General features: G+C 37.1%; 1 protein-coding gene across 1 annotated transcript; it reads right to left on the bottom strand.

Moving 5' to 3' along the window:
- Positions 1-604: 604 nt before the first annotated feature.
- Positions 605-7,066, bottom strand: LOC149796888 (uncharacterized). The gene is made up of 4 exons (XM_089960297.1): positions 6,983-7,066; positions 5,889-5,948; positions 5,258-5,431; positions 605-918 (listed from the first exon to the last, which is right to left on the bottom strand). The coding sequence occupies exons 1-4, from the start codon at positions 7,049-7,051 to the stop codon at positions 751-753; spliced, it is 471 nt and encodes a 156-aa protein (XP_089816423.1). The 5' UTR covers positions 7,052-7,066; the 3' UTR covers positions 605-750.
- Positions 7,067-24,050: the final 16,984 nt, after the last annotated feature.

The raw sequence follows: 24,050 nt of genomic DNA, 5'->3' as shown, positions 1-24,050 counted from the left end.
GTTTTTGTAAGGATAGCTTTGAAACTTGATACAATATTATGGTATCTTCTAATGATGGAGATTTGGCAAATGTTAGTACTACCATGATGATTTTTAAATAAGAGTTATTGCTCTTTGTGGCTTGTATATATAAATAATACCTGTGTTAGTACGACTATTCTTGCAATTTGTTGTGTATTACTGTGATACTTAGCATATAGTATGACCATGATCAGAAGATATTCATGCCGATCATGGCCTCGCTCTATTTTCAGAAGAGTTATGCCCCTTTTCCATCATAGCCCCATCGCCAACATGAGGTAGAAGGGATATGCTAAAATAAGTGGAGGTATAATTACATGAGCTAATTGTTTAATCCAATTTTACTGATATTTAAATGGAAGCTCTATGCCACAGCCTGATTTCAGAAATTCGGCCAGTCTCGAGTTTTCTCGGAAAGGGATGGGTGAAGTGGTGATTCATTGTGTGCATTCTCTAGATACAAAGAAAAAACATGTTATTATGAACTAATACAGCTTGACAAAGGGAAAAATAAAAAACGTCTATTATTTCTATTCAACATAATCATGGAAAATAACAATAGAAACACATATAAAATCACACATAATTGATTATATATTTATTGTGTGCGTGTGCGCGCATATTTCTTACTGTCTGAATATGACATTAATGGGATTGGGTAGGAACTTTTCAACATAGTCCCTGTTCAATTGGTCAATTTGATGTAAATGATCACAAAACTAAATATTTTTATACATAAAAAACGATTGAGATTACTTCAAATCCAGTATCCTGCGAAGTCAAGGGATACATCTCTGATAGATTTGCGGCCAGAATTATACCAAAGTAGTACCCCGAGATTTCTGTGTACGTCGTCCATATTTCACCCGCTGGACCAACCCCATCGTCAAACGCCAGCTGAAAATATAATACACAAAGTCGTAGTTTACGCAAAGAAATGAAGTAGACTGTTTTCACTGTCTCTTTATACAATCAAATATCTAGTTCCTTTCACTTACTTTTGGAATTGCAGTATTTTGCATGAATACTGTGAGTTAAAGCTGCAATCTGAACTGGTTCACAGTTAGTGGCAAATTATCATAATTAGAAAACGACACATTTTTCCATATCGCGCGCACGTGTGTGTGTGTGTGTTTGTGTGTGTGTGTGTGTGTGTGTAGTATTATGAACGCTGTATCACTAATATACCACAAGATGTGTACATTTTTCATTAACATCCCATGGAACGTTTACACCAAACCGTTGAGACGTCCCATGTCCTTTAAGGTTACTTGGTGCAAGTTAATTTTCTGTTCTTTTTTCACTCACAGTTTGATATCCCACCAGTATTGGTATATCAAATTGCTTTATAAGAACACTTAAAAAGCCATGTTATTTTTAATATATATATATATATATATATATATATATATATATATATATATATATATATATATATATATATATATATATATAATAATAATAATAATAATAATAATACATTATTAGGTCTTTATGTTTGTTCTTTCAGTCGAAATAAGTGAGTTTTGAGAGCCCTCTTGAATGTGATCACTGTGTCTTTGTGTCTAAGTTCAGTGGGCTATTCATTCCACGTTGCTGGGCCTTGGTATGCAAAAGAACGCTGTCCATATGACTTTGTTTTCATTATGGGAATAATGAGTATACGATTGTCAGAAGACGAGCATAAGCATCTTGCTGGAGTGTACACATGGGTGAGATCGGATAGGTATGTTGGATTAGAGTCCGACAGTGAAACGTAGCACAGAGAACAAATTTTGTGTTTGATTCTGGATCGAATGGATAGCCAGTGTAGGGTACAGAGCAGCGGGAAGGTGTGCTCTGATTGTGGTACTCTAAGTATGATCCGAGCAGCTGTGTTTTGAACTTTTTGAAGTTTCTGGAGTAGATATTGAGATGAACCAGACAGAATTGAGTTACAATAGCCCAGTCTTGAAAGTACTAATGAACACAGAAGTGTTTTAGTGGCATCAACTGAAAGATATTTGCGAATTGAGCTGATGCGTCTCAGCACAAAATATGGAGCCTAGGAAATGTTCATGACATGTTGGTGCAATGTGAGAGTACTGTCCAGAGTAGCGCCTAGGTTTCGTACTGATTGTGTGAATTTAATGTTGTGTTGCTGATATTTGTTGTTTGAGGTAAAGGATGTGAATGAAAAAGCCTTTGTGTTGTGATCAGAACGGCATCAGTTTTATCATCATTCATCTGCAGCTTGTTCCATGTCATCCATGATTTCACATCAGAGATGCACCTCTCTACGCCTTGGATGGTAGCATCAACTTCAGTTGGGTGGCTAGATTTGTATAGTTGGGTGTCATCAGCGTACAATTGGTGAGACACTGGATGATGATGTATGACACTTGAGAGCGGCTGAGTGTACAGAATGAAGAGAACAGGTCCAAGAACAGACCCCTGTGCAACACCACAACATAGATCAACTGGGCTGCAATGTATTCCATTTGCAGATACAATTTGTGTCTGTTGACCAAGTAGGACTTGAACCACAGTGAGGCTGTATCATGAATGCCAAATACATGCTGGAGACGGTGAAGTAATATTTCATGGTCTATTGTGTCAAATGCTGCAGATAAATTAAGGAGGGTGAGGACTGTACTCTTGCATATGTTCATGACATGTTGGTGCATATATATATATATATATATATATATATATATATATATATATATATATATATATACGAACACCATACTGGTGTATATAATATTTTCTCCTCGATTTTTTTTCTCACGCGGGTTACTTGGATTGATATAATTCTACTTCAGCGATGAAAATCAGAACATCTCGATTGCAACACCTGGAGAAGAAAAAAAAAACAAATATCATCTGTTCGATTATGAGTCATTTATCTTGCTTCAGGTTTGCTGTACCTGTCTATGCTGTGCTTTTGAATCAAATTTATGTTGAAAGATGTATGCAAGCAGTAAAATGAGCGATAGGTGAACGCTGCTAGATCCAATAATATTTTTCACAAGTAAAACATTACGCTACATCGTGACTGGTGTATTTGTTTTTCCAACAGTTAGAAAATACTACAGCGTACAAGAGGTAAAACTTCAAAACTGACTTTTATTTCCTATGCTAGCAAATAAAGCCACGAAACCTAGGGTTAATGCACAAAATTACCGATCTTTTGGAAGAGTTCAATGTTTTCGCTAAACTACTCATAAAACAGTGACGTGTTTCCGGATTAAGCAGCGACAGATACTTAAATTCACGTAGAATGCTTCACCAGTGCACCACATCATATGTTATATTGTACATTCACGACATCGGTGCACAGTGTTTAGGTTTTTGTTATTTTTCCTCACGGTATTTATATCAGTTCTTTTAAACTCATACAGGTAGATCAGGTCTACTACACTCCCGTACGCAGATTTGGTCTGTTACACCCGAATAAGCATCTAAGCTCTATTCCAATCATATAATCAGGTCAATTTCACAACTATAAGCAGATGATGCCTTCGAAAAGGACCATAAAGCCCCAATAGGCAAACCAGATTCTGGATCTGGTCTATTCCACCCCAATAACCAGATTAGCTGTATTACATCCATAAAGGCAGGTCATGTTCGGGGTTTGAAATGAAAGACACACACACACACACACACACACACACACACACATATATATATATATATATAATAAAATAAACTAGAGACAAACAGTCATACATATAATTATATTGTTATAAAGGATATACAATATATCAATGTAAATTATACAATTTTATATAGTGCATTAGCATTAAGTCCATTAGGATACAGAGTATCTAACTTATGAATCCAATAAGTTTCTTTTATGAGTCTATTCATGTCACCATGCACAATATCTATTGGCATGAAAGAAAAATCAAGTAGAGAGTGATTATTGGTGTTAAAGTGTGTTGAAACATTAGAGGAAAACTGAGGATCTCTACAATTTTTTATATGAAAGCGATGATTATTCATTCTCTTAGAGACTTGTTGTACTGTTTGTCCAACATATTGCATGCTACATTTTTTACAGGTTATTAAATAAATCACATCAGTTGATATGCAGTTAGTGTTATCGCGTAGAGAAAATACCTCTTTTCTATTAGCACTACTGAAAGAAGTACTTTCTCTTATGTTTGCACATTGAGAACACCGGTGTCTGTTACATTTAGATGACGAAAAGTGTATTTTTTTATTTTCTGTCTGTTTAGTTCTGATTAAAAAATCTTGCAAATTCTTGGGTCTTCTATAAGCGAGAACTGGTTTAATTTTGAAAAGTGATTTGACGCTAGTTTTATTGGATAAATTTAGGAGACTATAATATTTATTAATTATACGACCTATATTAGGTAATGAAGGATTATATTGTATTGTGAAAGGAATTACATCTCTCTCTATTTTATATTCTGCTGTGTTTAAAGCCTCATGTTGAGTAAGATTAAGGGCTTTCTTCAGTTCAGAATCAATTATGTATGTAGGATAATTTCTATTTTGGAAATAAGTTCGTAATTTATTCAAAGTTTTCAGAATATCTTCCTGATTTTTGAGGTTGATTGGAGCTAAATATATGATATGAGGACAGATTGATAACAAGTCCCGTTTGAGGACAACCCACCCACATGTTACCTTCTACATCGGATTCAAAGGGTTCATTGAAACTTGAAACACGGAAAAACTATGAGAGATAAACTATGTATCACTTTGTAAGGTGTATGGCGTATTGTGACTGTATTATGGACGTATTATAGAAAGATATGGAATATAAAGTGGCATTATTTACAAACTTCAGATCAATATGCCATTGAAAATATAATATTTAGGGCCACTTTCGAAGACTAAAAAAACTTTCATCTTTGCCACAACTTTAGATTTCTATTTTTGTAACGGTGGATGCCATATGAAGTGTAGAAAGATTAAAGAATAAAAAGCTTTTGGGACAGTAAGCACATGGCAGTTAATAGGGTCAATTATAAAGGTCTATATTTTAATAACATGGAATTATAATTTTCTTTAAAATTTGGACAGCGAATGATCCTGCAATGTAATATGTGGGGCAATATTAACCTCCTTCCTCATCATCAACTAATTTACTGAAGCTAGGATGTAATCACATATATCCAGAACGACAGCACACACACGAGAAAGGCAGTTCTTGATGTAGCCGCAATTACGATATGACGTGTATTACTTACTCTACACTGTAATGTTGTCATAAAATTCCTACCTGCGTAACGACATGTATCTCTAATGACTGCATGGCGTGCCTGGGAAGGGACATACAGTACTGGATGGTCAGGTCATTTTTCCTGGCCCCGGCCCCCATCTGCAACAGCCATTCCCCGCCTAGGTAGATGTCGGATCTCGTTATGTTCATACTGAACTCGACATCCAGCCAGTCCTAGTGGCGTAAATACAGCATTGTAACGTGAAGGCAAAACAAAAACTGTATTCGTTTAATTGGAGATTGACTAGGTTGTTTGTTTGTTTTTTTTATTTGAGGGACGTGAACATTGATTCACAGATAGTATATATGAATTTTCAATACAAATGATCAGGTCCCATTTTCACTTAATTTCTCATACAGGTTCCTCAAAACGAGATTGTAAGCTTTATTTAGTTCTCACAACATTTATAGAGGTATATCAAGAACGAAGATTGAACAACACGTAATATAAAATAAGAAAACATAATTAACAACCGTCAGCACAATTATTTTACTTTGCTTCGGTTTAAGAAAACGCGACACTATAATTAATTTAAAATGTTTGCATAAGACACAAACGTTTCTAAGCATAAACCACAGGTATACCTCTTGGATGTCAACATTTTGCATAACTGTTGTTATTTACAGTTACCTGCTCGTACATTATAAGCCCCCACTGCTTAGCATCTTGATAAGAAGAATCCCAGAAGGTCTGTAAATGTACGAATAATGCAATATTAGCATGACCTATAAATGAACGAATAACGCTATATTAGCATGACCTATAAACAGACGAATAACGATATATTAGCATGGCCTATAAATGGACGATTAACTATATATTAGCATGGCCTATAAATGGACGATGAACTATTTATTAGCATGGCCTATAAATGGACCATGGATGCTATATTAGCATGGCCTATAAAAGGACGATGATCACTGTGCTAGCATGGCCTATGAATGTACGATGAACGCTGTATTAGCATGGCCTATAAATGGACGATGATCTCTATATTAGCATGGCCTATAAATGGACGATGAACGCTATATTAGCTTTACCTATAAATGGATGATGATCGTTATATTAGCACGGCCTAGAAATGGACGATGAACACTGTATTAGCATGACCTATAAATGGACGATGATCGCTATATTACCATGGTCTATAAATGGACGATGAACGGTATATTATCTTTACCTATAAATGGATGATGATCGCTATATTAGCACGGCCTAGAAATGGACGATGAACGCTACATTACAATGCTCTTTAAATGGACGATGAATGCTATATTAGCATGGCATATAAATGGACGATGATCGCTGTTATAGCATGGCCTGTAAATGGACGAACACGCTATATTAATATGGCATATAAATGGACGAAAACGCTGTATTAGCACTTTGTTTGCTTCAATACATGATGACAACACGTGGAATATTGATTTTTTTAAAAAAAAGATTCCTAACTAGATTGTTTTTAGCAAAAGATATATTCAGTGAAACACTTGTATGAACTTTAATAATAAATACTCCTTTTAATTAATATTTACGAGCCGATCATTTTCAGACTTTCAGTTTTCTGATCTCTCCCCGTTGTGCTCTCTATCTCTATCTCTCTCTCTCTCTCTCATTTTGTTTCCAATTCAAATTTTAATAAATATTGTTTCATTTAGTTTAGAAAGATAATGTGAGGTCTTCGTGTTATTCCAACTACATATTTTTATATGTCACATATTTACCTGATCCACGGGAATCGCTCTAGGAGGTTCTAGAAGGAATTTGAATATACCGCCATTTCTGAATCGCATATGTGGTTTTACTCGACCTGTGAATGAAACAAAAATTAAAATATGATTTAGTGGGCACCTTCATATAAATACACCTCGTCATAAAGGATAAGTATCTTCTTAATTTCATTATAATTTTCAACATGTGCATGAAGGACACCTCGCTATAGCACAAATGTTTGTGGTCACTTATTGTCCATTATAGAGATGTTTCAGACATCTTTGCTTTTGAGTTCTCGAAACTGAATTTGCTGCGTCAAATTTAAAAATATACATGACAAAGAACAAACTTTGCAATTGTCCGCCAAAATGATTTCAGAAGTCAACGATGACTGCATTAAATTAATACTTGTTTTAAGACCTCGTTATATATTGTATTCTATAAGAGAGAAGGTTAAACTCGATATTTTTTTAAACCTAAATATAGTTACTAATTTGCAATAATGTCATATTTTGATGACAGAATAGATTTATAATGTTCAGCTAATGTTGTATTTCAGATCCACGCGGGACGCACACAACATACATTTCCTAATACTTTCATAAGAAATATATACAGCTAAAATAAAATTGATGCTCTCTGATGTAATGAGGAAATATAATCACATAAATTCATGGAGTATTTCGACCGCTCCTTTCCCACACTATCCCCTCTTTAAAATCATGTTGCATTAAAATTATCATTTTATAGCCATGTGTTTCTAATGTAAACATATTTTGTACTGTTAGAAAATGCAACACCCGTACTATTCAATAAATATTCCATAGATGTCAAGAAATGCTACAAGACCAGATCCAAACACACCATTGTCTTTATATCGTGTGCTTGCCGATTTAGATCTTATTTGTTTCAATATTTAGAGTGCAGATCCCTAACCGCTAATTTCAAGTGGAATAATCCATCTTTATTTCCCGTGTGTATCCAAATGTCTCTCTGTATTTCAGCATCTGTTTTTCTTTCTTCTGTTTATTTCTAAACGAAACTCACCAGTATCTATTGTGGGCAGCAATTGGTAGATCCAGTGCATCCCAGACATAACTGAAAATAATATTTATTAGTACTGCAATAATTTTTTTAGGGTGATATTCTATAAGATGTTTTCAAATAATAATGATTTATTGTTCCAAGATACATTTGTCATAGAATTATGGTTATATGAGACATTTCTCGAATAGCAATTAGCAATACACAAACACATATACAAACTTATCAATCAACCATAACATTACGCAGATATACCTCCAGTAAATGTTAAGTGATCAATTTGTTAAAATTTTGCTGTTATTTTTAATAATAATAATGATAACAATAATAATAATAATATTATTATTATTATCATTATCATCATCATTATTTATGACTACGTCTGAATGTAGAAGGATGGCCCTTTGCAATTTGTAAACAAATACAAGGAAAACGTTGACGTACTCCTCAAAAGATTAACATTGCAGTGTTAAAAGATTAACATTGCAGTGTGAAAGGAATATATATATATATATATATATATATATATATATATATATATATATATATATATATATATATATACGCACACTAAAGCATAAGTAGTAACATGGTGAGCCGCTATAGCGACAAGAGGAATTGAACATGGGCGACGTCATGGGGTTTATAGGCTTAACACTATTTATAGGTTGAAATGCATTTATTGGGACAAAGAGTTGACATAGATATGCAGAAACAAATCCACATGCAAACAAAGAAGATAGAACCACACAGAAGAGAGGGCAGAGATGTTCCAAAGAAAGACTCACAGATATAATCGAGACTCCAAAATGAAAAGTCTATTGTATGGGTACAAAACATGTATTCAAACATATACATGGGCACTCTGTTAATTTTTAAGAAAATAGGAAAAAGTTCGCGCTTGTCTTTTTATCCGTTACACACGTTGTTTAATTCTAGTCAGCAATGACTTGTGTCAAAGCGTAGATGTTTCTAGTGACGTACTCCCTTTCATTAGTAGATATGTTGGTGTATCCATCGTGCTAGGTACACGTATCGATACTCAGATCAAATGCAGTCATTGTCTTCTTCCCATGGAGATAGAACGTATGTTATATGAACAGTGAGTTAAATAAATCCGTAATTAATCTTTCTGCTTCCTCTGGTGGAACGTCTGACTTACAAACTTTAAATTTTACCATTCACCATGTAAAGTGCGTCCGAGAAAGAAAAGGGTTCAGTAGACCGCAAAGAGTATTTTAACATCCAAATATTTCAGACAGCGACTTCGAGAAAATATAAAATGGTAACTTACACATACGAGGTGAAATTTAAAGATTTCAAGTCAGACATTCCACCCGAGGAAGCAGCAGGTTTCATTACAGACTCATTTGGCTCACTTTTAGAGGAACTCGACCGTCAGTAACTAGTCAAAGATCGAGGTCGTCTGAGTCTATGTATTCAGCTAGTTTGAACTCTCCTGTATGTCTAGAGTTTAGTACGCCTGCAGAACTAACTTCTTCCAAACTTTTGGGAGCTATAGAGGACGTGCAGACAATGAGAGAAGAATCTGACATCACTGTTGGAAAGTGACCATTCATATGGCATACGTTGTACCTCCATGAGAAGAAGACAATGACTGCATTTGATCTGTGTATCGATAAGTGTACCTAGCATGATGGATACACAAACAGATCTACCAATGAAAGGAAGTACGTGACTGGAAACATCTACGATGGGGCTAGTGGTTAGAACGTCAGCCTCGAATGTGGGAGGTCGTGGGTTCGATCCTAGGCCGAGTCATTCCAACGGCTTACAACAATGGTACTAACAGCTGCCTCGCCTGGAGTTCAGCATTAAGAGGTTAGTATTAGGACTGGTCTGCCTGGTGTCAGGATAATGTAACTGGGTGGGACATCATGTTACATGTCTGCGGCATGATGCCCCAGTGCTAGACATCACTATAAACTGCCACATTGCAGACATCGTAGCGGTATGACTACGATAAAAATCAAAATCACATCACATCACATCACATCACAAGTCGAAGCTGACTAGAATTAAACAACGTGTGTGACGGATAAAAAGACAAGCGCGAACTTTGTTCTATTTGCTCGTTCGTTTCTTGTTTTGTTTTAGCTTCTTAAAAATAATACGTATTGTGGAGTGAAAGAAAATGGCATTGTTTTAGGAAATTTAAATACGTTGTTTATGAAGTGTTCTTTTGAAAGGCATGAACTTTAATTTTTAAAATTAGTTTTCTAGACCAAAGAAATAGATAACTTGTAAATCTGTTCGTTGCATGTCCAAATTTATGTTTTAATGGATAGTGGTAGGATCAAAACACAGGCCAGAGAGAACATGTTAATTCTCAAATAAATGTTTTGTACTCATACAATAGACATTTCATTTTGAGTCTCTTTTATATTTGTGAGTCTTTCTTTGGAACATATCTGCCCTGTTTTCTGTGTGTTTCTATGTTCTTTCTTTGGATGTGTATTTGTTTGTTTCTGTATGTCTAGTTTGTCCCTATCAACCTTTTGTCCATATAAATGCATTTCACCCTATATATAGTGCTGACCCCATGACGTCACCTATGTTCAAATACTCTTGTCGCTATAGTGGTCCACCATATTAAATTCCCACCGTCGTTATATTCATGTTTACCTGTTTTAACATTAATGTCCCATTGTCGCTATATTGGCCTCATGTACTACTAACATACACTGATGCACTGATGAATGCAATGTCGGATATTTAAACAATGCTTCAATCTATATGTCTTTCATTACCATCATTTTCCGTTTGGTTTTAGATTTGAATCTTACCGCAAACCGTCAGGGAAAATACCTTCCATGGCTGCCCGTATTGTAACGCCACCATACTCATCTTTTGGGTAGAACCAGGAGTCAAACTGGAAATATCTGTAAATTAAAGCAACACAAACTTAAAACACTGCAATTTTTTTAACATATTTCTTTAAAGAGCAAACAAGCTTCACGGAGCGTGGTGTCTCGCATGTGTTAATATGCTTGTCAGTATAGCCGCTTCTTCTGACTTATAAATCTTTAAATTTCTGCTGACGCCTTATATATATATATATATATATATATATATATATATATATACACAGAGGCAGAGAGATATACATGCACGCACACATGAACACATACATACATGCATACATGCATGCACACATGTATACATATATGCATGAACACACGCATGCATACATACATACATACATACATACATACATACATACATACATACATACATACAGAGGCAGAGAGATATACATGCACGTTCACATGAACACATGCATACATGCATGCACACATGTATACATACATACATACATACATACATACATACAGACAGACAGACAGAGGCAGACAGATAAACATGCATACATACATAGCATTTATGCATACATAAATATATACAGACACATGCATACATACAAACATGCACGCACACATGAACACGTACATACATGCATCCATGCATGCACACACGTATACACACATACATATATACATACATATATACATTCATACATACATACATGCATGCATGCATGTGTGCATACATACATACATACATACATACATACATACATACATACATACATACGTACATACATACATACGATATAATTAAATATTGGAATGAAATGCTAGTATGATCAACTGTGATGCAAAATGTTTAACACGTCGATGAAAAAGTAAGTGATCACCTGTATGGAATCTTTTCGACGACGGTATATTTTCTGATGTCGATCATTGTCATCAGTTCAATAGGATATCCGAATATTAACGCCTAAATCTGTTTCATTTCATTAACACAAACTGTAAGATTGACGTTATAGTGAAATAAATTGCGCAACAGCGCTCAGTCCAAAAAGGTAATCATAAATCTTTCATCTGAGACTGATTAGATCATCTGAGACTGATTAGATGCATGATCAACGCATTTCGAAAATTAAGAGGAATCAATGTAAATGAAACATTTTCAGAAATTCAAATAAAACTGTAACGTTTTAGACTGTATCTGGAAATCTTTGCTAAAACTGAACATGACAGGTGTTCGAATGTGTTAGAAAAAATATTTCAGTGTTATTTGACGCTGTGGACAATGTGCTGTGAAGAGCATTTGTTTAAAGGTTTAAATATATATTAGTTGTCATCGGCTTGTGAATTTATTTTATAATTCTTATATTTAAACAATCGCGACAGGGTATATTCATACAACTAGTAGCAGTTACACATACTGTACAAATAATAGATAGAGAGCTCCGTTTTCTACCTCTCACAATATTCACCTGTTGATTATTTTGGACGCTAGTACTGCTAAGAGTCAAGGTGTAGACGTGGACAATTTTTCCTGCAGCAGCATAGGGCGTTGCCTCATAGCTCGGCAGAAACAGATGTAGCTTCTGAGGTAGTCCTCGCTACCTCCTATAATTCCATATTTGGGTCAAATTGCTCCCAGGTGGCAATCCTAATCAGGTTAATGAAGGCACATTGAGCATTTGCGTCATCTTCCAGTTCTGCGTGAACTTTGTATAGCAGTTAGTACCTCAGAACATCAGGGTCAATATGGGCTTCCAAACTCCTTACAACGCATTCTGGTACGTGGAAGAATTCATATTTGATAACATCTGGAACAATGCCCATCTCCTCCATGGTATACCTCACATCTAGTGATATACATCGTTGTACATAATCGGCTATGCCAAGTCTTGAAACAGAAGCATCAGAATAATCCGAGTCTTTTTTTTTGCGATTATGTGCTATTTGCAAATGATATTCCGAAGATGACAATTACTAAATGTATCAAACAACGGCCGTAGTTTTATAGAGTACAGTGTATCAATTGCTTTATTTGTTTGTCCGAGTATCTGGAGCACACCGGCAAATTTAACTCTTCCCGCCATCCTATCTGTATCACTGTTAGTAGGGGCAAAGAGGAGCAACGGTTGACACAATTCATACTTCCTTATATTTGACATTCCTGTACTCATGGTCTTGGCTATGTTGACATATGCAAATGCACTTTTCATTCTTTTTGAGACACCCTTAGTTAAGAACCCATGTCTTGTCATATCATGTAAGTCTATCAATGATAGAATATGGACTATGTGTTTCATAGATATATACGTATGGAGAAAACGGGAACAAAGTAGACTGATGAGGCCAAGCATCTCCGAACCACCCCATTATGCACTAAAGTTCTGTCTCAGGCCCGGGATCTGCATAATCTGAAGTTGCTTCTGTATGGAGGGAAACCAAGAAATACACTCAGCTCCATGCGACAGAGAATCATTAATTAGAGAGGACAAAAGTGCTGCCGTACAAGCATTTATTTTTCCGTCAAAAAGATTGTTTTCCGGGATGAAGTAAGCAGGCAGATTTTGACTCTCTACACAGGATTTCAGAAAGTAGAGGGCTTCCATTACCTGATCTAACACGTGCGATCGATCCCAGTCCCTGGTGTTGTGAAGTTCTAACTGCCACAGAGCTACAGTTTTCATTGTGTACGACGCTAGTGCATCTTGCAAATCGGGGAAACTTTCCTTCAGATCTTTTGCCATAATTTTAAGTAAAATGTAGAAGTGTTTTTGTGTCATGTTGAATAACTGTAAAATAGACTTTTCGTGTACAGCGAACGAAACACACCATTCCATGTCAGAGGAGGGGCATCCTTTGAACCCCTTGGGTACGACATGACATCCTAACTGTACAATGGCTTGTGGCGGCCATCCGTTTGTCCCATATCTGTCCATCCATCGAAGCTTGAACGGGCCAATCTTGGTAGGGAAATGCAAATACAATATCAAACTCTGTACCATCGATTAGTAACGGCTGTGATGGCCCTGTTATGTCGTAAAATTGCGTATATAATGGAAATGTCTTCATCATTTTCTGTTGTAGAATCTGAGTAAAGGCAGAACTTGACACGTAGAAGTTTATTCCTGAATATGGCCTTACCGATAAAATCATGGATTGCGTAATATTATCACCCATTTCACCGTAACGGCCCATTCGTAGACACGTGTACCCGTGATGGACTTCCCTGTCTTTTATATAAAGCACTGTATGTTGAGGGCTGGGTGGATCCATATGTCGGCCGGTGACTGTAATAAACTTACAAACATGCATAATATCGGTATCACCTTGTCCGTACGCCGATTTTTCCTTAGCATTTCCACCTATAGCGAATATGCCCACAGTGTCATGTTGCAATGCGCCTATTACATCCTGGTGCATTTTATAGTTGATTCTGAAGTCTATCATGTGTCTACTGAATCCCAATGAATCCAGCATTGTAGAAATAAAGACTGAAAGACGATCAGTATTTGCCATCTTAAAACAGATTTTGAGTATATCAGAACAAGTGAAGACTGTTGTTTATCTGAAATGTGATATACATACCTAAAGACACATTAGAGACACCTATGTTGTGGGCAACAAAAGGGAGAAGTCGTTATAGGCAACGAATGAGAAATAATAATAATAATAATAATAATAATAATAATAATAATAATAATAATAATAAAATAGTCTCAGTATTGAAATAGAACTGTTTTATCAGATAAAAGAAACCATCTGTTTGTAAAACACGATCAAAGTATCATTGTCTTTTGTACTACAATCACTTTTGAATGTGACTTTCGCTTCTGTGTACACGTGTTGGGAATTTTGTAACATTTCCACCGTATGTGATATTCTTGGTTACAAAAATTGGGAGGGGGGGGGGGCGGGGCTTTAAAAAAAAAATATTTAGTCATGATGCCTCGAAACGAAGAATTTACAGCCGGCAACGTTCCAACCGCTGGGAGACAAGTTTGTTTGGTATTTGTGTGCGCCTAGAGAGTTAGATGGTGGGCCATAACGTAGCGCCACTGATACGGCATGGTCCGCAGACGTGTTTAACATTTAGGAACGGACTGATACTCCAAGACAACCAACCCGTTTCCAATCGAGGACATCATCAAATTCGCATTGGTGAATCGGTATACACATATGCTATGGTTCTTCAATTATATTTGCCGGGTGGTTAAAGTTACGATAGTTTCGAAGACATTCCAGGTACAGTTCGTGTTAGAGATCTTTGTGCCTTTTTAATGTTCTAGGAGCCAATCACAGTCGAGTACGTTTTGGGCCGTAGTCCCACATATTCTAGGATCTGATTACCCGTGCATTCGTCTTTGAACTTGCCAACCACTCTTTTGTTGGCGTTCCTAACAATGAATGTTCTTTCGGATACTCACTAATTTCAGATTCGTTGACAAAACTTGACCAAACTTATTTGTGGTATGACCGCGTACACGTCATCGGTGGTGATGTGCATTAGCAGTGAGTCAGTGTTGGTGTAGAGCATCTTAACCCGACTTTGGTAAAACATTTTATCTTATCATAACACGGACTATCCCACATAGATTGCTTTCGTCAATTGGAGTTGTGACTTTTTTTACTGTGAACGGCAACAAGTTCAACATCAAAGATTTTTCTAGACTCAAAGGCTGGGTCAGTAACGAGCCTTCAGAGTCTGTCTTGCTCTCTGTTTTCAATTTCAAGATTTCTGTAAATTGCGTAGATTTTCCATGGTTTTCCCAAACACGGCCTTGTTCATGAGTTTGAAAAGGTCATTTTCAAACTCATTGGTGGCTTTTGTGAGTAGGTCCGTATTCATTTGAATGTACAGTGCCATCCAAGATTGGTCACACGCATAATCAATCTCAAGTACAGCTGCAGATTTCGCTTAAATAGTTTTGTCCGGTCCTGAGACTATGGAAAGGTTTGATGCATTCGGTGTATTTTAGGCCGGACTCATCGACCATCGAGCACTAATATGGGGACAACAACGAACCGGGCACCGACAGAGCTTCTGGAGCCATCAGATAATCGTTGTGTTCCTGGTGTAATGCTCGGGATAATCCAGGTCGACTTCCAAGAAGTATCCGTGATCACCGTGAATATTGCACGTCTGTGGAGATCAACGTGCACAGGATCTATCCACTGAAATCCACCCACTTCCAACGGTTGCATCATGGCCCATTTGTACAAAATATTGAAATCGCGATACATGTTGCAATCGATGTAGTCAGCGGGGTTACACCTGTACACGTTGAGGTTGTCGGCACACGTTTATCTGTGACTTGACTTAGATATTCCGCCAAGAAGTGATCACTCGATATATAAATGATGGGTAATATCCGTGAGCAATTCCAGCTCGATGTTGGTCATGGATAACAGCGCATGCCACTCCATACGCGTTGACGAAAAGTATTGTCGGGATCAATCTTGTACACGTGCATAGTGGTGTCACGAAATGCCTCAAACACGTCCGCAAACAACAGAACATTCGTGTGCAGATACAGATCGTGATAGTTACCGAGGTTTTGCAGCGGAACGCAGACCAAACTTTCTTTGCATGTTTGTAGTAGCTGCCGGAAAAACCTTCACGTGACACCGACAAGTAAAATGGTTCGATTGGTGACAGCTGAGTTTCGGTAAATTTGCTCATGTCGTTCATGTACTCGTATAGATACACAATTTCCCTCGTGATCAGTTCCTTGTTGGTGGGACTGTATCGACAAATGATTTTAAAGTTCTCTGCCGTCAGATTGCCCACTAACCTTTCCAGGGACAAGCTCATAAACTGGATTGAATCGATGAATTATTAATCGGTGAGTCGGATGCTGTGGTTGCTGCTTGTATGATAACGTGGCCGTCGTACCCAAGCTGGTTATGAAACACCGTAGTAATTTTGGTTTGTTGGGGTACATTCTCAGCTGCAAATTGTGTGTGGCACAGTCGTATGCGCCAATGATGTGACTGGGATCACGAACTTTGAAACCAGGACTTTTACTTTCATCGCCGGACGGGTTTAGCTCTTTGTCAGTAGACAAGCTTTGCAATTTGCCAATGAAAGTTTTTCACAAATATAGTTGTGAGTGACTGCAGCAAACTCACGAATGTTATCACGCGCCATAACTATGCGTGCTTGTGATTCAAGCAGCTGTTGAATCCATTTGCTTCGATCGATCTGAGGAATACCTACACTGTGTATGAAACGATAAAGCCATGTGAGGACTGGCGGCTGTCGATTTGCCATGACATCGAACCACAAGAAAACTAAAACGCATGGAATTGTATTATGTGACTTGCACTGTCTGGTCGATAGCAGGCTCTCTACTTTTCCATTCCATACGAACTTAAATAAGTACGATTTAGTCATGCTTCAATTTTCGCTGATGGATTGGAAACGTTAAAACAGTTGTATGAATATGGACAGAACAAGAGCTTTTACAACAATTGCTTTACATACGATTGAATATTTCTTAGAATTTAGCTTTCCATAAATTTTTTTGCCGTTATTAGTTTCTTACTATAATGAATTTCCACCATTTGTTGCAAGTCTAGAGAGAGTGTACATTTGGAAGACGAGTTTAGCTCCATATGGGGGCACATTTTTACATTGGAAAATTTGTTATTCCCAATCCAAATAAAATTTGTTTTTGTTATGTTACATTTAAATCAAGATAATTGAAATAAGTCTTGCAAGATATTTATAGTTGCTTTATTGTTTTAAGCGAGTGCTGAAATCCATCGAGAAGAATAAAAGGGTCATCGGCATACTGACGTAATTTATACTCACTAACTTCAAAGACGAGTCCCCGTACATCCGCATTTTGCTTTAAATTAATACCTAAAATCTCAGCACCGATGATAAACGAATAAGGCTCAAGAGTATCCCCTAGACCACATCCTCTTTCAAGTCTTAAAATTGATATCATATTACTATTATTTATGACACAACTTGTAGAGTTATTACAAAACAGCTTAAGCAATTTACAAACAGAATCACCAAAGTTAAAAGATTGTAAAGCCTTTTCCACGAAGCTCCAGTTAATTTGAATCGAAGGCTTTTTGAAGTCTCTTAACACTAATAAGCCGTATATATTTTCATTCTTATGTTGAGCCATGATATCATATATAGCCTAGTATTTTCTACAATGATTCCAAATTTCATAAATAGTTTTGAGAATCAGTGATTGTTGATGGAAGTATTTTAATCCTAGCTGCAATAACTCCCGAAGCTATGTTATAGCCAAACTTTATTAGTTAAATATGTCTCCAATTTTGAAAGAACTTTTGTTTTTGTCTTCTTTTGGTAGACATGTGATGACTCTTTGAGCGTGAAAACCTGAAGGTTTTCCTATAGTATATCCATAATTTATTGATTTGCATAGAAATCCCCCAAGAGACTTCCAAGAAAATTAATATAATTCTGCCGTAAATCCATCTGAGCGAAAACGTTTCCCATTTTCCATCTGTTTTAGAAACATTCTGTATTCATTAATTGTAAGTAGACCCGCGCAGGATTCTTTTTTCTCTTGAGTAAGTTTAATATTGTGATTTAAAAAATCTATTTTGAATTTCTTCAATATCATTAACATCAGGTTGAGCTATTCTACTTTTATATAATTTCAAATTAAACTGTTTTGGGTTTTTTTAAGATATCTATTTGGTCTGATATATTTGTTCCATCATCTACAATGATTTCCGTTATTGTCTTATTAACGTAATTTCCTTTCTCAAATTTAAAACGTATGTCATGTTTTTCTCTCCCTACTCATACCATCTAGATTTTGATCTTAATATAACACCTTATATGTATTTTGTCCTCTATTCTTCTAGTACTGCTTTCCTTCCCTCTACATTTTCCAGAGCTTTCCTATCTATGTAATCCGACAATCCCCTGTGACTTTTAATATCCCTGTTCAATTTACTTTAATGTGTCCAGTTTCTCTTTTCCTTCGGATAACATTTTCATTTTGTAAATTTCAAAGGATATTTGATCATTACAAGAAATTGAAACATTAAAAGGGTCCTCTTTATTTCTCGCAACGTAATATTCATTTACAGTGTCATCTATACACCTTTTGACCAAGCCAATATAATTATTATCCCTCAACAGTTGAGCATTAAATTTGCGATATCCTTTTCCCCTTGGACACTCAAAAAATAGCTGAAATATCAGTCCTATAACCTGGTAAGATACGAGCATCATCTGTATTCATATAAATTCAGACACAATAAAGTAATCTAATCTACTTTGTTTCAAAGGAGATTTTTGCCTCCAGGTATACATCTTTAAGTCTTGATTGGAATTTCTCCAAGGGTCGATTACTTCCACTTCATTTTTCAGGGCTTGCTGCTCGAGATTATTGATGTTTGTCATGTAAATTATTCAATGTGTCCAAATTTAGGTCTTCAACAGTATTCCAGTGATGGGACACATTATAATTGATGAGTTCTCAAATGCTAACATTATTATATTATAGATTTCTAAACAAGCTGGTGCTATCATCGCTACGATTCCGCGAATCAGATTTGTCAGCAGTTGTCAAGCGACTATGCCTGGTGTGTAGGTGGGCGGGATAATAGCCACGAGATTTTCCAACTTGCCGCTATGTTTCTGAAATTCAAACTCAGGGAATTGTTGAATTATTGACGATTTACTAAAACACGTCAATTTAATGCTCATTAAAGACTTAGAATTTAATCTCAAGTGTAGGTTGTCACACATTTATTAGAGTAATTTCTAAGAAGAAAGTTAAGCATTGTAGCAGTCTATCAAAGAATGGTTGTTCATTTTTTAAATAAAAATGCTCTTTTGTTCACACTAAACCTACTTTATTCTGCATGCCTGTTACGTTTCTAATAACTTGACAAAAATTCGTAACGTAGTGCAATAATGCAACAAGTCCCTCATCATCAAGTTTATTTTAATCAAAGTTTAGTAATATATATATATATATATATATATATATATATATATATATATATATATATATATATATATATATATATATATATAATAAATGTATAATAATAATAATAATAATAATAATAATAATGATAATAATAATCTAGATGTCATAATCTTGCAATATATTAAACATATCTAGGTAGATTATTATTCTGCATCAACAAATAGTCATTACTTTGAAGTGAAATGTTTAGATACAACTATATACAACTAGTACTGGCATTTGCTTTATAACAACACTTGTAATGTGCTGTCCTTATTATCGAACAAACAAAGTCTCAGTGAGTACAATATAACTTTCGAAGATTTTAAGTAATACAATGTCTCTAATGAATAAAATTTTCATTACTTCGATTTCACCTTTAAAGTAATCGTTTAAATGACTCACATAAAGTAACACAATGTAATGTATTTCCAATATAATGTATTTCCTCGAGAAATAAAACAAAACAACAACATGCATTTGTTTATATTTTTTCCACCGTGCAAGTAACTATTATGTAATCGTATTCGAATTCTCAAATATTTTTTTCAACAAATTTCCAGCATAAAGTGAAATTCCGGACGTAGGAATACCTTATTCCACGTTAAATGACTAAATTCCTGCCCTGTTCAAACTAAGTGTACCGGAACTCCAAACAGAAAAGAAATATTATATATTGATCATTGCCAGAATAACGCTTTACATTGCAAAAACAAAAAGTTTATTCTACCATGTCTAGACATGAAAAAGACAAATTACAAAATTCCTCTTAAATTCCAAAATCGTTTGATAAAATATTCGGTAGTTTCTTGTCTTGGACTATTTGTTTAATATCTTCGGATTTATTTGTCTTTGACTCCAAACATCAATAATGCTAAGGTCAAAACGTAAATAAAATTAGAAGTAGATATAGTGCGTGGTCTGTACTGACTGTACTTGAAGACGTACTAAAATATTCGAATTACGCTTAAAACTAGGTGGTTCTCTCGTCCCATGCTCTTTGAGTACCTTTTCCAAATTGCCTTACATATGAACTCATATGTTAAAACCTGAGATTCTCAAAGGGTGTATTTAGAGAATAGTTATAGCATAGAGACTGTGAATATTTATAGAAACATGGTAGAAAAGAGACTGAGTGCATTTAAAGAAACATTATAGAAAGAGTCTGGGTGTCATTATATTATAATAACATTAGTTTATTAATAGTAACGATAGTCAGATAGAAAACGAAGAAAACATAAATGAATTGTTGGGAAGATAAAACAAATTTCGGAAATAAAATAAATTTGAAATTAAATCTTCAAATACGGTAAATAATATTGAAGTAATTTTAAAATTAAAGAAATGTATGAAATCACATGACTGATATGTAAACCTTCAGTTAACATAAAGGAAATATTTTCCTTTGCTTATTTTCAAATCCTTTCCTTCATGTAACTGCGACCTTTCCAGACAAAAGAAATGGTAATTCACATGAAAAGTGTTCTGAATACAATACTAAGATAATGTAACTAGACATGAGTCTAAAATCAGCTAGTTATAAGTTCGCATTAACACTGAGCTACACCGAATTATTACCGTCTCTAATTACCAAATAGGCATACATGTAAATATTCCAAAATATCGTTTAAATGTGGGACATATTCAAACAAGGAATGGTGTCATATTTAGAAAATTTACAAGGTCACTTTACGAAATTATTTCAAGCAGGGATGATTTCCTGAGAATTTGGTTCAATATGACGTATGCGCGGAGTGGGCTTCGCCATCAAAAACAATCTCCTGGCCTCGGTTGAAACTCCCACAGGGGGCACTGAGCGTCTCTTGTCCATCCGCCTCACCACTGCTTCAGGTCCTGTCAACATCATCAGTGTCTACGCCCAACCCTCACGTCGTCAGAAGACGCAAAGGATCAGTTTTATGGGCAGCTAGACGAACAGATCAAAGGATGCCCCAGAAACGAACCACTAATCGTCTTCGGCGACTTTAATGCCAGAGTAGATGCGGACCACGAGTCATGGCCTACCTGTCTCGGATATCATAGCACTGGAAAGACCAACGAAAACAGCCAGAGACTGCTGCAGTTATGCACCTACCATAGCCTGTGCGTCACAAACACCTTGTTCAAGTGTAAGCCACAACACAAAAGTGTCATCGAAAGACCTCAGATCTCATCACTGGCACCAACTCGACTTGGTCATCACCAGGCGCTCTGCCCTTAACAGCGTCCTCTCCACCAGAACCTACCACAGTGGAGACTGCGACTCCGACCATGCCCTGGTGAGCAGCAGAGTACGACTACAGCCACATACACTACACCGCTCAAAACCAAAGGGACGTCTTCGCATAAACACCGCGCAGATGTCAGTCCCCGCGAAGGTGGAGGAGTATGTGTCCGCCCTGGACAAGCCTCTCCAGGACCTGCCTGAGCACGACGCTACAGCCAAGTGGAACGCCATGAAGGGTTCCATCTACAGTACAGCTATGTCAACGTTTGGCAAGAAGGAACGACCCAGCCAGGACTGGTTTAACGCACACCTATCAAGGATAGAACTACAAATCGAGGAGAAACAGAAAGCATTCATAGCTTACAAAAAATGCCCTACTGAACGGACGCATGCTGTTCTCAGAAGAGCCCGAAGTGTGCGAACGAGTACTGACAACAACTGTGTCAAGGGATCCAGCGCAGTACCGAGTCCGGACACATCCAAGGTATGTACAGTGGCATCAAGAAGGATCTAGGTCCTACAGTGAAAGGGGTCGCTCCCCTGAAATCTCTGATGGGAGAGTAGATCACAGACCGTGGGCAACAGATGGCAAGATGGGTGGATCGCTACTCAGAGCTATACTCCCAAGAAACGTCAGTCACCGATGCAGCCCTCAGCAGCATAAAGAATCTGCCCACCATGGAAGAGCTTGACAAAGTGCCAACCTTAGAGGAGCTCAGCAAAGCAATCGACTTTCTTCCAAACGACAAAGCACCAGGTAGTGACAGCATCCCGCCCGAAGCTATCAAACGTGGAAAACCAACATTGATTAAACCACTGCATGAGCTACTTTACCTCTGCTGGGAGGAAGGAGTAGTCCCCCAAGACATGCGCGATGCCACAAGTGTGACCCTTTACGAAAACAAGGGCGACCGCAGTGACTTTAATAATTTACAGAGCGATCTCGCTCTTGAATATTGTTGGTAAAGTGTACGCCTGCATCATACTCAACAGGCTGCAGTTGCTGGCGGACCGTGTGTACCCGGAATCCCAGTGCGGCTTCAGAGCAGGCAGGTCGACGACAAACATGATCTTCTCCCTACGACAACTCCAAGAGAAGAGCAGAGAGCAAGGTCAACCACTCTACATGATGTTCATCGACCTCACCAAGGCCTTTGACTTGGTCAGCAGGAAGGGCCTTTTTGAACTTCTGAGATAGATGATTGTCCCCCAAAACTCCTCAGCATGATAATCTCTTTCCATGCAGATATGAAGGGAACAGTCCTGTATGATGGATCCTCCTCAACCTCCTTCCCAATTAACAGCGGCGTGAAGCAGGGCTGCGTGCTGACACCCAACAATGTTTGGGATCTTCTTCTCCCTGCTCCTGTCATACGCCTTCGACACGTCCACGAATGGCATATATCTACACACCAGGTCCGACGGGAGGCTGTTCAACCTGGCACGACTGTGCTCAAAGACCGAAGTGAGAGCTGTGCTCATCAGAGAGATGCTTTTTGCAGATGACGCAGATCTTGTGACCCACACCGAGGAAGCCCTCCAGAGACTGGGAGACCGTTTTGCTGATGCCTGCATGCAGTTTGGTCTCACCATCAGCTTGGAAAAAACAAATGTTAGCGTGCAAGATATCACCATTGCCCCTTCCATCAAAATCAACGGTGTCACCCTGGAAGCAGTCAACAACTTTATCTACCTGGGGTCAACCATCATCAACACTCTCTCGATTGATATGGAGCTGGACAGAAGGCTTGGAAAGGCAAACACCTTCATGGCTCGATTAACGAAGAGGGTGTGGGAAAACAAGGCGCTGACAGAGCACACCAAGGTCCGAGTCTACCAGGCCTGCGTTCTAAGGACCCTTCTATATGGAAGTGAGACCTGGAGTACCTTCATGAGGCACGATCGCCGGCTCAACTCTTTCCATATACGGTGCCTAAAACGCATCCTAAAAATCAGCAAGACAGTGTTCCACACAGCGAGATCCTGCAGCGTGCAAGCACCC

The sequence above is a fragment of the Sinohyriopsis cumingii genome, chromosome 6 (assembly GCF_028554795.1).
Source record: "Sinohyriopsis cumingii isolate HCF-2022 chromosome 6, ASM2855479v2, whole genome shotgun sequence".
Lineage (NCBI taxonomy): Eukaryota > Metazoa > Mollusca > Bivalvia > Unionida > Unionidae > Sinohyriopsis > Sinohyriopsis cumingii.
This window is presented reverse-complemented; position numbering and strand designations above follow the sequence as displayed.